This window comes from Mus caroli, chromosome 1 (genome assembly GCF_900094665.2).
Source record: "Mus caroli chromosome 1, CAROLI_EIJ_v1.1, whole genome shotgun sequence".
NCBI classification, from domain to species: domain Eukaryota; kingdom Metazoa; phylum Chordata; class Mammalia; order Rodentia; family Muridae; genus Mus; species Mus caroli.
Genome location: NC_034570.1, coordinates 122,482,021 through 122,498,689, shown reverse-complemented (window position 1 = coordinate 122,498,689; position 16,669 = coordinate 122,482,021). Strand labels below are relative to the sequence as shown.

Genomic DNA, 16,669 nt, shown 5'->3' with positions numbered 1-16,669 from the left:
CTTTGGAACTCGGGTTTATTTCATAAGAGGGGATTCTGCTCACAGCTAGTTTTGAAACTCCATTTTTCCAAGCTGGTTTGATGTATACACACATGAAATGTGAGTCAAGATGCAAGACAGGGATAATTATGGATATGAAAAAACAAAGGAGCCCCTTACCCTGGGGACTGGTTGAAGCCTCACTGAGCTGTGAATCAAGAATTCTAAACAGAATTAACAGCATTTGCTTAAAGCAATGCTGTTTCCCTCTCCAAGCTATAATCCTTCAAATTTTCAGGAATTAGTAACCCTTTTTTATAACAAAATATGTGTCCTAAAACTGAGAATCCTAGTGACTCCTGGTTTTCCTTTACAGGATTATAACCCATCCAAGTCACCCTTGGAGCTGTTATAGTGTCACCAAAAAGAGGGAGAAATCAGGGAAACTGAACTTAGACAAGAGAGTGGAGGTCCTCCTAAGGAATTCCATTCTAGTTCATTAATTCTGGTCTCTGGGCCTCTGTCTTTACTTAGAGGGCAGAGAGGTGCATTCCTTGTTCATAGCTACACCCAGGCATCTCCTCAGGCAGCGTGTGTTCAGGAAGATGCTGGGATGAGCCAGGATGCAGAGAATCACTTTGCAAGTTGAGGAAATAGAGGCATCATTTGAGAGACTCCAAGGGCTTTCCAGTCCTTGCCTCTAATAGCTCACTTCCTTCACGTGGCGTACATATAAGTAACTGGGAGCCTTTCAGCTAGAGACAGACTCCTAGGAGACCAGAAGAAGCAGCTCCTCGGGAACTCAGGTAAGAGACCTTTCAGATGACCCTGGGGATAACCCAGTCAACACAATCATTTTCCCAGCTATATAGAGGGTCAGTCATGTGCCCCCCCCAAAAAAAAAACCCTTTCCAGGACAAAGTCTCTTGGAGAAATAGGAAGTGTCACCATTATTTTTGTATCCAGTAGGTAATGGGAACACAGCACTTAGTACAGTAAATGTTCAACAAATGCTAGTCTAGTTGTTGAGTTTATGACCACGTTGCTGCAGAAGATATTACAGCTCTGATTTTTAAAGAAATAAGGAGAAGGAATTTATTCTGGAGCCATTTTGAGTAATCATGGTTACCTACCCCAACTTCCATGTTCCACATGGAAGCAGTTTCATAAAGTTTTATAGTTTTTTAAAAAGGAGTTATTTATTTAATTTATGTATATGAGTACACTGTAGCTGTCTTCAGACACACCAGAAGAGGGCATCAGATCCCATTACAGATGGTTGTGAGCCACTATGTGGTTGCTGGGAATTGAATTCAGGACCTCTGGAAGAGCAGTCAATGCTCATAACTGCTGAGCCATCTCTTCAGCCAAGTTTTATAGTTTTATGGAACAAAGGAAGTAGGCTTAAAAAATAGACAGGAAAGGGGGCAGGTGACATTATTATTAGATTTCTACCTGCTGATTAGGGTCCTCAAGTTTCTTGGGGCAAGTTTGATCTTCACAGTCCAGATATCTTATTTCTTCTTATTTCTTCTTTGAGCATGACTACTTAACAAACTACAAACCACAGCAACCAACCAATAACCACTAACAACTGCCTCACCTCTGGGGCCCTAGCATTTATATAACCTCTCAGAAGTCCCCAGAATTCCAAACATCACACAATTGCAGAAACTATCTGCTGCTGGCAAATTCATGCCCTGACTAGAGCAGGAGGCAAATCACAGTCACCTGCTGTGGACGATCTGAAGCAGCCCCTTATCCCACAGCTGAGATTAAAATGAAAACACATTCCCATAATATTTCAGTATTTTTTTTCCAAGAGAGCAACATTCTCATTACATGTCTTTTTAGAATATCTTTGTATCTGTCAGGCCTGGACACACACACACACACACACACANANANAGAGAGAGAGANAGAGANAGAGAGAGAGAGAGAGAGAGAGAGAGAGAGAGAGAGAGAGAGATCAGGTTTTACAGTGATGTTCCCCAGAAAAGGTCATGTGCTATTACATATGACCCAGGGGCAGAGTATGGAAGTGTCTAGAAAGTTTCATCGGTACTCAAACAGCTAGAGGGTTCTTGGTTAAGAAAACAGACGCAAAGGAACACAGAAGTCACATTTAGCAGGATTGATGAGTGGAATGACATACAGGAAAGCTCACCCGCAGCGCTGGAAGATGGATCTCAGCATAAATCCCCAGAATTTCGGGGAGGGGCTACAGATGTAGCTTTATTGGCTATCTTAACACCATGAGGGAGACCTGTAAGGATCTGAGACTTTCGGCTTTAAGGCTGAAAGAAATCTTAGGAGTGATTCGCACACTGAAGGCACTTTAATGTAATTATGAGCATTAAAGGATAGAATACTGCTCAGGGGAAAGTATCAGATGGGAAATCAAGACAGGAAAGAAAGAAGCAATGTCAAAGAAAGAGACCAGAAGGGAGATATTTTAGAACTTATCTCGATGGATCCATGCAGGTGTCTGGCTTCCAGTGGGGTGATTCCTCTGGGAAAAGTGTTCCATTCTCAGAGCCCCACACCAAGGCACCATAATCTTTTGGTGCAAAAATGACATCTCTCATCTTTAAAGGAATAAGAGATAGTTTACCCTGGACTGTGGTCGGGTAACACAGGTTTAGGTTACCCTAAATCCCAGGTTGCAATGTGGAAGTCATTTCATAAGGTTTTTATCATTTTTATTGGAAAAAAAGAAAGTTATAAATCAAGCCAAGGTTAAAATGCATTGGTGGGTACACCAGAGAGGCAAGTACAGGAAGATGGGGGAGGCTTTCTGTAGGCCTAAGATGCTATCTGATGACATTCTTAGCTTTTGGGTTGGTGCAAGCTAGTGGTCTGCTAAGCTAATAGAGTCCAAAAGGTTTCTATATATCAGTCACAAAGTGTTAGTTCAGGTACAGAGGTGGGCAGACAATTGCTCTTCTGGGAGGTTAGGACTAGCCCAGGATATGATAAATAGCCTCTGGGCCTGCAACATTTCAGCTTTGCCACGGGACTAAGATTCTATGCAGATACAGCTTCTTCCATGATTCCTTTTTCACAATAGATTTAACATATACTCACTGTATGTCAGGAAGTGCCAATATCAACCTAAAATGAATCACTTGCTCCCTGTGTGCTAAGTATATATACCATATTTTATTTAAATATGAGTTTTGGAGTATGATAACCACCATTTTGGGGCTAAGAAAATAAAACTCAGAGAGATATAAGTTGTCCAACTCACTTTGGTTTATTTGTGACTTCCCACTGAGAAAATATCTTTAAATGAGTCAACACCTTCAGTCCTGGGCAAACTCAGTCAACTGACTGAGGTGGTGGGAACTGGCAGAGCAGAGATTTTGTTTGTGTGTGTGTGTGTGTGTGTTTTCTTCCTTCCAAACCCACTAAAAGATGTCAAACATATTGAAACATTAGATAAGCTTATTATAGTGCTAAATGACTGTATGTGTGTCTGTATGTGTGTGTATGTGTGTATGTGCATGTGGAGGCATGTGGGGGTTGTCCTTCCTCAGAAATCATTCCTCTTGTTTTTGAGAAAGGAGCTCTCACTGAGAAGTGGAGCATAGTGATTGGGTAAGGCAGGGGAGGCAAGCCCAGGGATGGCCCTGCCTGTGCCCTACCAGCCCCGGGACTACAGGTGTGCTCCAGCCTTTCACACAGGTTGGGGGTGTGTGCTAAACTCAGGTCCTCATGTCTGTGCAGCAAGCACGCTACTGACTAAGTGTCTCCCTAGGAGCACTGAAAGTTGAAATATTTCACTCAGACTTCCAACATTTTATCTGACTTTTTTTTAAAAGGGAAGAACACCCACAAATAATATTTTTATCATATAGTTTCAAGAAAACATATTAAAATATGAAAATACATGCACAGGGGCATATGGTTCTTCTTCTGTTTCAATGGCTCAGCCTGACACCGCCATATTCTGTTCCTATTTAAGATTTTAATATTGTTTGCCATGGAAAAGTTCTTGTTTGATGTTGCATTAAAATATTCTGCCCCCACCCTAGGGCCATGGTTACTGCCAGCCAGTGAGGCCTGGAACAGCAGGCTCTTGCAATGAGTTGACAGAGAATGGTGTCTCCAAAGACATTCCACAATGTGCAGTCATTTTGCAGTCGAGGCGAGAGCCTCGTTTTGCTTATCCTATGCTATTCTAACTTTATCTTAAAACTCAATAATCATTCCCTATTAACTGAACACCCTCATTGCAAAGAACACACGAACTGTCTCAAATGTGCTTCTGCTTTTTTGGTGGGGTTCATTCTCTCAGCTCCTAAGATACAAGGCCAGGGAGAAAGTCTGTTATTATTGGGTCCGCCGTAGTTGTGTCTTACTGAGGCTCCCCTGCAGAGGGCACTGTGGAGTCCCAGGAGCCTCTGAAAGGATCCGTGTGAAGCGGAGCGCCACCAGTTCTTGCATTTCACCAGCCGAAGGACTGTTATGAAATCATTGATTTTGTTTGTTGGCATCGGGGCTGTAGTGAATCTCTTATGCTCCATTAACCACTCTGATCTCAGACCAATGCCAAATAGAGCTAGGCTCTTTTGCCCCGCGGGTGTCTGTAAAATCTAGACAATTTTCCTGCAGGTGTTTTTGGTGGCATGGTCACAGCTTCTGTGACACCGTTTTTTCCCTGTAGGTCTAAGGGGACCGCAGAAGGAGTTGCAGTGGCTTTCTGAAGGGGGTGGGGAGGGGTTGTCTACGTCAATTCTCTCCAACATGTTTTGACATTTCTTCTGATATGTCATCTTCTGTTGGTTCACTGCAAGTGTCTGCTGCTCCAGGCCTTCTCTGCTGGCAATGACTGCGGAACTGGGAAGGAGACCCAATAAAGGAGCCATGACCCGTGGTACTACCCAGTACCTAGACCCGGAAGGGACTGGGAGGTTTCTGTCTAAAGCAGCTTTTCTTAGGAAGTTGTGTGAACACATAGCACTGTTTGCAGCTGGAGAAGGCTGTTCAGTTCCCACCCAGGGGGCAGCTGGTGCTGGCATATTCCTGGTGGCTAGACGGGAGACATCGACAGCCCTGATTGATCTCTTTGAATTTTTGCTTCTGGTCTCCAGGATCTAGGTGTAAGATGAAAGGCTTTGGTCTTGCCTTTGGACTGTTCTCCGCTGTGGGTTTTCTTCTCTGGACTCCTTTAACTGGGCTCAAGACCCTCCATTTGGGAAGCTGTGTGATTACTGCAAACCTACAGGCAATACAAAAGGAATTTTCTGAGATTCGGGATAGTGTGGTATGTAAAGGAAGGAATCCATCTTTCTCATCTGTCTGTCTGTCTGTCTGTCTGTCTGTCTGTCTGTCTGTCTTCTCAGGGTATCCTTAGTAGTATGCTAATGAAAACCCAGAGGATGGAGAGACTCCAGTCCTGGACAGTGCATTTCCAAGAGATGCCTGTACTTGGTAGTTCCAAAATGCCTCTCACTAGACCCTAGCGGGAAAGAGATCAAAAGTTTTGCTAAGACCTTGGCGGCAATCAGTGACCTGTCTCTTCTTGTCCTTTCTCCTGTTTAGCAAGCTGAAGATGCAAATATTGACATCAGAATTTTAAGGACGACTGAGTCTTTGAAAGACATAAAGGTCTGGATTTGATCCGGGGGAGCTCAGGGCGGGTGAACCCAGAGCTTCCTCATCAGCCTGGTCTTGTCTCCTGCTCTCCCCACTGACACACTTGTCTTCTTCACAGTCTTTGGATAGATGCTGCTTCCTCCGTCATCTAGTGAGATTCTATCTGGACAGGGTATTCAAAGTCTACCAGACCCCTGACCACCACACCCTGAGAAAGATCAGCAGCCTCGCCAACTCCTTTCTTATCATCAAGAAGGACCTCTCAGTCTGTGTGAGTAACATAGTTGGAAGGACTTAGCAACCAGGCTCATTTTCCTTTCCTATGGATGGGTAGAGAAATTGAGTCCAAAATTACTAAACAAAACAAGAAGCCAAACCAACCAACCAACCAACCAACCAACCAACCAACCAACCAACCAACCAACCAACGATCCCCCCAAGAGTAACTTTTTAGAAATAATGAATATATGCTGCATTAAAAAAAAAGCATCCTAAAAAGTTTGAAGCAATACAAAATGCTGGCTGTTTGGTATTTGTGATTATTAGCTCGTATCTGTGAAACTAGATTTTTTTCTTTTTATCTTTTAAAAAAAGATTTATTTATTTATTTTAGTATATGAGTACATTGTTGCTATCTTCAGATGCACCAGAAGAGGGCATCAGATTCTATTACAGGTGGTTGGGAGTCACCATGTGGTTGCTGAGAATTGAACTCAGGACCTCTGGAAGAGCAGTCAGTGCTCTTAACCAGCGAGCCATCTCTCCAGTCCTAGATTTTTTTTTATAGGTAATGAGTTCTACATCCTTACTAGAGACCTTGTGCTCAAGTGGTAGGTGAGTGGGCTATTGGGATAGATCTTAGGTTATGAACAGGACTATAGAATTGCATTCTTTCCATAAGGGCCTGGATTTGCTCTGGAGTCTTCTAGGCAGGAGCTAGAGTAGGAAGCCAGTGGGGCACAGGAACTGGAGAACACTGTCTCTTTCTAAAAAAGACTCTGTGTGCTCCATATTTGAAACGAAAAGCTGCCTCATTAGCCTGATGGTTAGGTAAATGATCCCAAATGATAAAGCCGGAAAAGACTTTCCTATAGAAGTGACTGTAGGATTATAGGGTTATAGAAACAGAACTCTCTGCTTATCCCAATAGCAGGAGCAGAAAAACCAAAATTTAAAATAAAAGTGGAAGTGGAGAGAGACGGCTTAACAGTTAAGAACACTGGCTGCTGCCCTTGCAGAGGACCCAGGTTTGATTCCCAGCACCCACAAGGTGTCTCACAACCCTTCGTTAATTCCAGTCCCAGGGACCCAGCACCCTCTCCTGGCCTTCCCTGGCACTATGTGAATGTGGTGCACAGGGGTACATACAAATCACCTTTACACTAAAAGGTAAAAATAAAACGTACTATTCTTTGGGTCTTTTTTACAGCATTCTCGCATGTCATGTCATTGTGGGGAAGAAGCAATGGAGAAATACAACCAAATTCTGAGTCACTTCACAGAGGTATATACTATGTTTGTATGGATTGTGGGAGGTGTGTTTTTAGAATTGAGATTATAGATATGTGGGAGGGATATTCATGTTGGTAAAAACCAGATTAATAGTTCACTATGGCCCTAGGGACAATCCCAGGTCCTAGAAGGATGCATTCTCTACATGATTCCCCACCAGCGAAGAAAGAATGTCTATGACTCCTCTAACCAATAGAGAGACACCTGATCTTCCAATGGGGCATAGACGAGAAACGGTTGTTTTCCAATACACACACACTCGTACATATGTTCAAAAGCACTCACTTGCAACATCATACGAATCCACCTATGTTGTTTCTCACAAGGATACTCCTGCATGCCTCCCAAGAGAGTGCTCACTGACATCCTCCTTCCTGAATCAGCCTAGGTCATCACCTCCAGGAAGGAGGTGGATGCTTCTCCCAGAGTTGGCTACCTCTTGCCATACTGTAGAAACGTCCATCATTTGGTCATCATACTTCATTTCAGTTACTGTTCTCGTCTGTCTCCATTCCTCAGCTGAGAATTCCTTATAAACAAGGATTGTGATATTCGCTTCTGAACTGGTCCAGTGCTTGATATAGTCACTATTTATTAGATCAAAGTATGCACAGTAGGGTACACACATAGACAACACAGACACACACAGACACACACAGACACACAGACACACACAGACACACACACGCGCGCGCACACACACAGACAGACACACACACAAAGACACACACAGACACACACACACAGACCCACACACAGACACACACGCACACACACAGACATACACAGACACACAGACAAACACAGACACACACACAAAGACACACACAGACACACACACAGACACAGACATGCACACGCACACACACACAGGTATCCCAGCAGACCAGGGATAGAGGAAGGAGGATTATTTCTGGGCAAATGTCTCTTTTGCATCTCTGACAGGATGCATCTGCTCTTCCTTCAGTTGGAACTTCAGGCAGCGGTGGTAAAGGCTTTGGGGGAACTAGGCATTCTTCTGAGATGGATGGAGGAGATGCTATAGATGAAAGTGGAGAGGCTGCTGAGAACACTCCTGTCCAAGAATCTCAGACCTCAGCATCATGAAGACATGGCCCCAGGTGCTGGCATTTCTACTCAAGAGTTCCAGTCCTCAGCACCATGAAGATGGCCTCAAACCACCACCCCTTTGTGATATAACTTAGTGCTGGCTATGTGTATATTATTTATATATTATTGGCTCCCATATGTGAATGCCTTCATGTGTCTCTGTATTCCCTTACACTGCAATTTTGTAAAATTTTCTATAATGTCCTTTCTAATGCTAGCTATATTTATTCATTGATATGTGTATTTATTTTCTATTCAACTTCTATTTATTTTTTTACTTGAACACAAGACTTAGAAGATTATATTTATAACCTGTCAAGAGCAGGTGATGTATTTTCATATAATAAACAAGCCTGTTAAATTCCAGAGGAGTGGCTACAGGAGTTGGTGTTTAACTGAGCACATACTTACTGCTGAAGCCCAAACGAGACAGTGAGCCAGGGGAAGAAGGCATCAGATAGGAAATTGTAGGTGCCTTATAGTTACCCAATATTCCAACCTAATTCCAGACTCATTCATATGTGTATGAATTCAGCTATAAGCTCTTTGACCCATGTGTAGTTCTACAAATAAAGTTTTCTTTGTGTAATATCAGCCCGAAGTGTGAAAACACTCCCAGGGAGAAGCACTGTTGAGGGTAAGCTTGGATTGAGGGTCAGGCAGGATCCTCTGGCTTCCTGGGAAGAAAGATGAGTGAGAATCTGAACTTCTTTTTCTATGATCCATTCCCACCCAGCCCCTGTCTTATTTCACTGCTGGCTCCAGTCCTGGAGTGACAGTCCTGAGCCCTCAGTGAGTGACAGGCTGAAGGGCTTCATTCAGACTTGCTGCTCTCAACTCACAGGCTCTGAGCACAGTGTCTCCTCACACCCGTGGTTCCTTACCTGGCATCCTGAATATGGCACCAGTCAGTGTCAGTGAGTACATGTGATAGGTTTAGAACATGGGGGATGCAGTGTTGCTCCAGAGCCTTCCCAGGGGAGGAGAGGAGCTGTCTCCTGAGGCCCACCCATTTGGATTTTCTCTAGTCCTGTGGTCTACTTTGCTACTGGATCAAGTCTTTGTCTTTGTGTCTTTTGTTTAATCAAACTGTTTTCTTCCCAGGCTCTTCAGATGGAGCAGGCCTGAATTCCCAGGAGCTGGTTTCTGACCTGGCCTGGCCCCATCTTCCTTTCTACTCACTCAGAATGCTGTCTCCTGGCTTTGTAATACTCAGTGTCCCAAGCCAGCTTAGCTCCTTGGATTCTACCATTGCCCCTTTTTGTTGCCTCGTAAGTTTGCTTTGGTAGACTTTTAAGAATTAAATTCTTTTCTTCAGTTTATGTATAATTAACAACTACCCAAGAGAGAAAAATTGGAAAACTAGAGATAAATATAAAGAAGAAAATTAAAATTATCCTTATTCCAACAACCATAGGAAACAATTTTAAAATATTCGTTCTCTCTCCCTCCCATTTCTTTCTCCATCTTCCTCTTTTTCTTGGTTGAGTTTGAATCATGACTGAATTCTCATTACTTCTGCAGAGTCCACCCATTTTCACCAGGTTCTTTGTATAGTTGTGTGGGTCTTACCTGGTACAAATGAGAACTTCAGCAATAAATAATCAAACCAAATTAGGGCTTGAGGGAGGCCCCAGGAAGGTGGGCTACTGGAGGACATGTAGTGATGGAGATTCCACAGCGGCTCCCTACAGCTGGGATACAGGAATCAGGAACCTCTCCTTAGTCCTGGGTCTGCTTTCTGCTGTTTCAGTTGAGGACAAGTATGGTCAGAAGGTGTTAAGTTGGAAATTCTAAAGGTAAATGATCTGTAACTTTTAAATGACTTTTATTATAGTGTGTCGTTATTGTTGCTAGTCTTTTTGGTGTCCAGTTCATACATTAAACTCTAGCATAGGTATGTATTATATGTATGCATGTATGAATGTATGTATGTATAGAAGAAAATGTCTTTTGTACCCGAGGGTTCTGTTCATGCAGATTCAAGCAGTTGTGAATAAAAAAAATTTGAAAAAAAATCACATTTGTATTGAACTGACATAGACTTTTTTCATCTTCATTCCCTTCATTATATTCTCCCAGTTATGCACATGGCTTTTATGTTACATTAAATATATGACTATATAAATGAATGTATAGGTCGTGCATAAATACTATGCCATTTTATATAAGGGAGTTGAACATCCATGGAGTTGAATATTCTTAGGGAGAGAAAGCAATTTGGAAACCATTCTCCCAAAATAGCCTGAGGAACTCTAAAAAGGGTCATAATGATTGTAGCTTCAATTTTCCAAGGGGGTGCTTAGAATGTATCCCCCCCAAATACTGGGAGACGTCTTCTGTAGCTAAAATGATTGTTTTGGCTAAGTACCTATCACAGGGGAGGCATTGTATTGGGAGCTTATGTTACTTATGTCTGAGAGTAGACCTGTGAGGAAGGCACCGTCATCACCACATTCAAGACGTGTCCAGACATGCCCACAGGCAACAGCAGAACCAAAGCTTGATAGAGACAGCCTGATTCTTAAAGCCAAGGTCACATGGCCACTGGTAACAAGGTAAGAATATGGCTGCAGGAGGTGGTTGAGAACCAACTCACTTTGGTGGATGGAAGGAAAGTCCAGGCCTTAGACAGATAACAAATGGGGGCCTTCAGTACTCAGAAAGTGCCGAGCCTCTCCACCACGCTGGGGAACTAAGCATTGGTTTCCTGGGGAAACCTATCTCTACAACATCAGTGTTGAATGTAAATCTCTCATATTTCTAAGCCTCCTCAACCAACAGGGCGGACATGGGTTTTTCTGTCGTAGATCATGGGAGAAATATGCTCAACTGAGAATGACCTATCAACTCTGGTTACCGTGAGCCATTATACTGGAGATGAAACCCATCTCTTCTCTGCTTTTAATCGCTGATGAGAAATTGATATGCAAACGGAGGCCAGGTCATACCTAAAAACAAAACTCTGACCCACAATCTGCAGCAGTCACCCCAGGAAGCCACCGCGGTATCTACAATCTGCAACCTGAGAAGCCAGTCTACTGCTAACTTTAAGTCAGATTTACAGCCACTTAGATAGGCTATCCTCACCATCAACAAGCTCATGGAGCAATGACCCTTGGAAGCAATTGGCTCCAAGTGACCAATTTATTAGTAACTGACAAAGAAACCCCAAACATATAATTCCTAATCAATCACACAGGATGCCCTGCTTAGAGTTAGATCTCCTACATCTTCCACAGGCCAACTGCCTTAAACCAGAGCACATCTGGTAGCATCCTTCCCCCACCCCACAATAAATCTTCCCACACCTCTGCTCACTCTGGAGTCTTTCTGCTAAGATGGCGGGGTGGGGGCGGCAAACTCTGGAAACATAACCTCTCCCTGTCTTCACCGGGTAGGTTTTTCTTTGTTTGAACTAATTCTACACTGCTTTCTTAAAGTGAAAATGGTAGTATGGGTGGTTCTGGAGTTGTTTCTAGAAACTGGATTCTATCATGTCTCCGGGCATCAGACATGTCTGCTGCCATCACTGCTGTCCATGGCGTAAAGGAATCGATCTGTCTAGTTTAGCATCTGAAGTGAGTGTATGTTGTCAGGCAAGCCAAACTGATGCCCCATGCTCTGGGATGTCTGGAAGCATGGGGCTGATTTTCCCTCTGGAGAGAGGTAGGCTCTCTTTCAGAAGGCATGGTGTTTCAAACCTAGGAGCGAGGGCAAGGATTTGTGATTCCAACAATAGAAAGGATCTGTTCTGTCCTCCCGTTTCCACTGTGATTTTGGGGCAGCCTAGATCCTCTATTTTCAAAGAGTCAGGTCTTTCCAGCATACTTTGTTCTAACTTGTGTGTATTCTCCATGTAGACAGACAAGACTTTTGCTTCTTCACTGGACTCTTGTAGGAACCTGGTTTTATCTCATGTGTTGAATCTTCCCCATGTGTCCCATCTTGGCATACTTCAATACTACACTGTCAACAACCACTGAATCCAAAAGTAAGTGTTTGTATAGAATATTAAGATATTAAAAAAATTCAATGATTTTTTTTTAATTTGTTTGTTGAGTAGCTTGACCTTTGTTGTAAAATCCGTTTTGCTCTGCAGTCAAGGTCTTGCTCACAGCACTCCAGGCGGCACAGCAAAAGGTAAAAACACAGCAAACACAACCACTCCCTGTTTCACTGGAAGGCCAGGAGAGCAGAGGTGACACCTTAACGCTCCTGATAGCTATGAGTCAACACTTAACGGGAAGAGGAAGAGGCAGAGCCCAGAGGCCTGAGGTCATGAGTCACGAGAGCCTGGACACCACTCAGATCGTGTTCTTTGTCTTACTCAACGTGAGAACCCATCACAGAGAACTTGCAGATCAACTCAGATAGCAGTTGGGTTTCAGAGAGGGAAAGTGAGTTGTCAAAGGTTGCACAGTAAGTCATGGCAGAGTTGCCACTACAGTTGAGGTCTTTGAGTTTCCAGTAAGCTTAACCTCAGTTCTATTCAAGAATAAATTAAAGTCATCTACTTAGAAACAAAGAGCCACTGCATTTGTAGAGGACCTTCTTATCTGGGTTGAAATAGCCAATGGAAGCCATCAAAAGCAGCTAGCATAAGAAGTCTCAGTAAGATGGCAGAATATAAAATCCACACACGAAACCCAACTATATCTTCACATTTCAGCAACACACTAATGGAACTTGAACTTCAAAAAAATTACTAGGGGGCTAGCGATGGCTCAGGGGTTGAGAGCTCTGACTGCTCTTCCAGAGGTCCTGAATTCAATTTCCAGCAACCACATGGTGGCTCACAACCATCTGTAATGGAATCTGATGCCCTCTTCTGGTGTGTCTGAAGCCAGCTACAGTGTACTCATATGCAATAAATAAATAAATTATTCTTTTAAAAATTACTAATTGTGATAATACTAAAACTTGAAATAATTGAACGAAAGCAGGCCTAGAGCAATGACTCAGTGGTTAAGAGTACATTCTGGCTGGGCAGTGGTGGCACACGCCTTTAATCCCAGCACTTGGGATGTTGAGGTTGGCAGATTTCTGAGTTTGAGGCCAGCCTGGTCTACAGAGTGAGTTCCAGGACAGCCAGGGCTACACGGAGAAACCCTATCTCAAAAAAACAAAAACAAAAACAAAAAACAAAAAACAAAAAACAAAAAACAAAAAACAAAAAGCAAAAACCAAACCAAACCAAACCAAACCAAACCAAACCAAACCAAACCAAACAAACAGATTTAATTCCCAAAATTTGAGTTGTGTGGGTGGCTCATAACTGCCTGTAACTCTAGCACCAGGGCATCTGACCTCTTCTGACCTCTTCGGGCACTGCACTCATGTGTACAAATTTACACACACACACACACACACACACACACACACACACACACACACATAGGGCCTGAGATCTGTGCCCAGCACTCACATGGTGGCTCACACCTATAATCCCAGCTCCAAGGGATCTGATGCCTTCTTCTGGCCTTCAAGGGCTCCTGCACACATGTGGTACACATAAACTCATACAGGCAAACACATGTGCACATAAAATAAAAATAAATAGATCTTTAAAAAACCTTTTGAAGGACCCCCCCCCCTTTTTATCTATGTGTGGTTGATATGTGTGCATGTGAGTGTGTATGTTTGCACGTGAGGGACTCACATGTATATGTGTGGGGGCATGTATGTAGAGACCCCAGGCTGGTGTTGGGAATCTTCCTCAGTGGCTCTTCCACCTCAGTCTTCGAGGCAGGGTCTGTCTGTCAGTCCTGGATGTTGCTGGTATGGTGACTTGTCTCAGTAGCCAGCTTGCTCTGGGAACCCCCTGTGTCCATCTTCCCAGGCTGGTTACAGGTGGGAAGCCATGCCCACCAGGCATTGTGTGGGTTCTGAGGATCTGAACCTCAGTCCTCAAACTTTCCCAGCAAATCTCTCCACTGCTGACCCCTCTTTTGGGCACTAAAAATTGTCCTGAAGTGTGTAAACAATCATGGAACAACAATGGAAGCATCCAGTGACGGAGAACTACACCATATTCATGAACAAAAGACTCAGTGTTATTAAGGTATCAACATTTCCCAAGTTGTCCCCTATATAGTTCCATGCGATTGAAGTAAGAATTCTAGAGGCCTCCTTTGGATAGAAAAGAATAAAGGAAAAACTCACTATGGAAAAAAACAAAGAGCAGATCTGAATCGTATGAAATACTGGAACTTGAAAAAGGATAAAATGATAGGATTAATACTATCTGACCTCAAATGTATGCCAAATGCTGATGATTCAGACAGTGTGAAGCTTGTGTGATGGCTGGACAGACAGACACATGGGACAGACTAGAACTCCTGGACATGCATAGACAATTCATTTTCAACATACACGAGGCATAGAAATGGTGCTACAATATTGGTGGCATAGGCCTTTAATTCCAGTGTCTGAGGCCAGAGGTTAGCCAACTTAACGTAGCCTGAGCTACAATATGAGATCCTAGTTAGAAAGAAAAGAATGAAGGAAGGAAGAAGGAAGAAAAATAAATAAATAAATAAATAAATAAATAAATAAATATTGATTGTCTATTCCAAGAACTGAGGAGGGTACAGAAGAACAGAAATGACCCCTATCCTGATATGGGGGATGGGAAGGGGACAATTGGCCATTCATGCAGGAATAAACTTTTGATTCATGCTTTATTCTATAAAATGTCAATAACAATGGACCATAGCTCTAAGTGTGCAACCTGAAACTGTGAACTTTCTTAGAGGAAAGGTTTTGAAAACCTTTGTGGACTTCCAGTTACTCAGATGTGCTTGGATATGACATCAAAGCACAAGTCCTGGACAAACATGTCCATAACCCATACCTCATGAAAGCTTTCTTAGGGCTGCTCACCCTAAGAAATGAAGGCCATCTTGAAATGAAGAGAAACATTCACTGTCTGGTGACTCTATTTGAAAGCCCTCTACCTGAAAGAACTTATGTCCTAGAAATACAGAGTAGTCAAAATTCAGTGATAAGAACACAGTGCAATAAAAATTAGGCAAAAGGTTTGAACGAAACCCAGAACAGATAAATACATGCCAGAAGGGAGCACACAAGAGGAGCTCACTCACCATTGTCTCCACTTACGTAAATGCAAATTTAAACCACACAGTACTCCTATTAAAACAGAATTCACGATTGTCTTACTGGGTATGGCAGCATAGGTCTGCAGTGCCAGTTTTTGGAGGGTGAGGTAAGAGGGTAGCCAGTTCAGCCTAGCATGAGTTACACAGCATGAGACCCAGTTTCAATAAAAGAAAGGAAGAAAGAAAGGAAGGAAGGAAGGAAGGGAGGAAGGAAGGGAGGAAGGAAGGGAGGAAGGAAGGGAATGGGTGAGGGAGGGGCAAAGAAAGGAAGAAAGAAAGAAAGAAAAAAGAAAGAAAGAAAGAAAGAAAAAAGAAAGAAAGAAAGAAGGAAAGAAGGAAAGAAGGAAAGAAAGGAAGGAAGGAAGAAAGAAAGGGAGAAAGAAAAAAAGAGAGGGAGGGATGAAGAATGAAAGAAAGAAAGAAAAAAGAAACATTGTCTATCCTGAGCGCTGAGGGACATGTGCACTGCAATACCTTATACTGCAATAAGGGATATGTTGTAATGCCCAAAATTAACTAGTAGGCCCCACCTGGTCAGAAACCAGGTTACTTCCTGGAATTCTGGGAGTTATAGTTCTTAAAAGAAAGAAACAAAGCCTCATGGGAAAGTATGGTGGCTTATAGGCTTATCTTTATAAGCCCCATGTAACACCTGGCTTGAGGTCATTTTAGCTGAGAAATTCCAGTGTATGGGACTGGCCAAAGTCCATTTCTTGGTCAGTATTTACTATTTAATAAAGTGAGTTTTAAATATGGCTGCCAATGTGGAGTTGGTTTTTCTGGCCAATCTCGGGATTAACACTGTGAAGGAGACAAATGCTTCAAAAAGCAGTTTGGTGGTGTTCTGCACAGGTGGTAATGGCTGTACTTTCAGTTCTGAATATATCTTAAGGGTATTAAGTACGTAGCAGGCACAAGTAAAGGTATCATGAACAAATAGCCCATAAAGGGAAGCAATAAGCATCAAAACATCAAACCGTGGCTTGAAGCATTCAGTGGAGAAACTGGAGTGACTTCCAAACACCCAGCAGGAGCAGGAGAATCTCAGCTTTCCCCATTACAGAGTCCTAGATAGGGGTTCCTCTCTGGCCTCTCTGAGCAGGAGCTTTCAGTTCCCCTTGTGGGCATTTTTATATAGTGAAATAAACCACTGTAATCTCTGCTGGAAGTGGCTCACCTTTCAGTTATTCTCAAGAACACAATGTTTTCTCCCTGGGGCTGCTTTGCTGCTCTCTCTATGTAACAGGGTTAAGGGGCTACCTTGCCCAAGTTAAGGATTTTTTTTTTCTTTTGGAGCTCACTAGAAATAAATATGCTAGAGTCTGGGACAAAAGGGCCCTCCTTGC

At 43.0% G+C, this 16,669-nt stretch overlaps 1 protein-coding gene across 2 annotated transcripts; it reads left to right on the top strand.

The window, feature by feature from the left end:
- The first annotated feature begins 4,864 nt into the window (after nucleotides 1-4,864).
- Il20 (interleukin 20) lies at nucleotides 4,865-8,567 on the top strand. 2 transcript variants are annotated; one of them, XM_021174783.1, is made up of 5 exons: nucleotides 4,865-5,248; nucleotides 5,527-5,592; nucleotides 5,699-5,851; nucleotides 7,010-7,084; nucleotides 8,060-8,567. In XM_021174783.1, the coding sequence occupies exons 1-5, from the start codon at nucleotides 5,090-5,092 to the stop codon at nucleotides 8,135-8,137; spliced, it is 531 nt and encodes a 176-aa protein (XP_021030442.1). In that variant the 5' UTR covers nucleotides 4,865-5,089; the 3' UTR covers nucleotides 8,138-8,567. The 2 variants fall into 2 exon arrangements, with proteins under 2 accessions (XP_021030442.1, XP_021030448.1); XM_021174789.1 differs by lacking the exon at nucleotides 5,527-5,592 and having other exon boundaries at nucleotides 5,021-5,248.
- Nucleotides 8,568-16,669: the final 8,102 nt, after the last annotated feature.

What these genes read in the sequence shown, in the direction of transcription:
- Il20 (XM_021174783.1), top strand. Translation starts at nt 5,090, where the DNA reads ATGAAAGGCTTTGGTCTTGCCTTTGGACTGTTCTCCGCTGTGGGTTTT. An exon ending in AGAAGGACCTCTCAGTCTGT is followed by an intron (nt 5,852 to 7,009) that starts GTGAGTAACATA and finishes TCTTTTTTACAG; the next exon opens with CATTCTCGCATGTCATGTCA. An exon ending in TTCTGAGTCACTTCACAGAG is followed by an intron (nt 7,085 to 8,059) that starts GTATATACTATG and finishes CTCTTCCTTCAG; the next exon opens with TTGGAACTTCAGGCAGCGGT.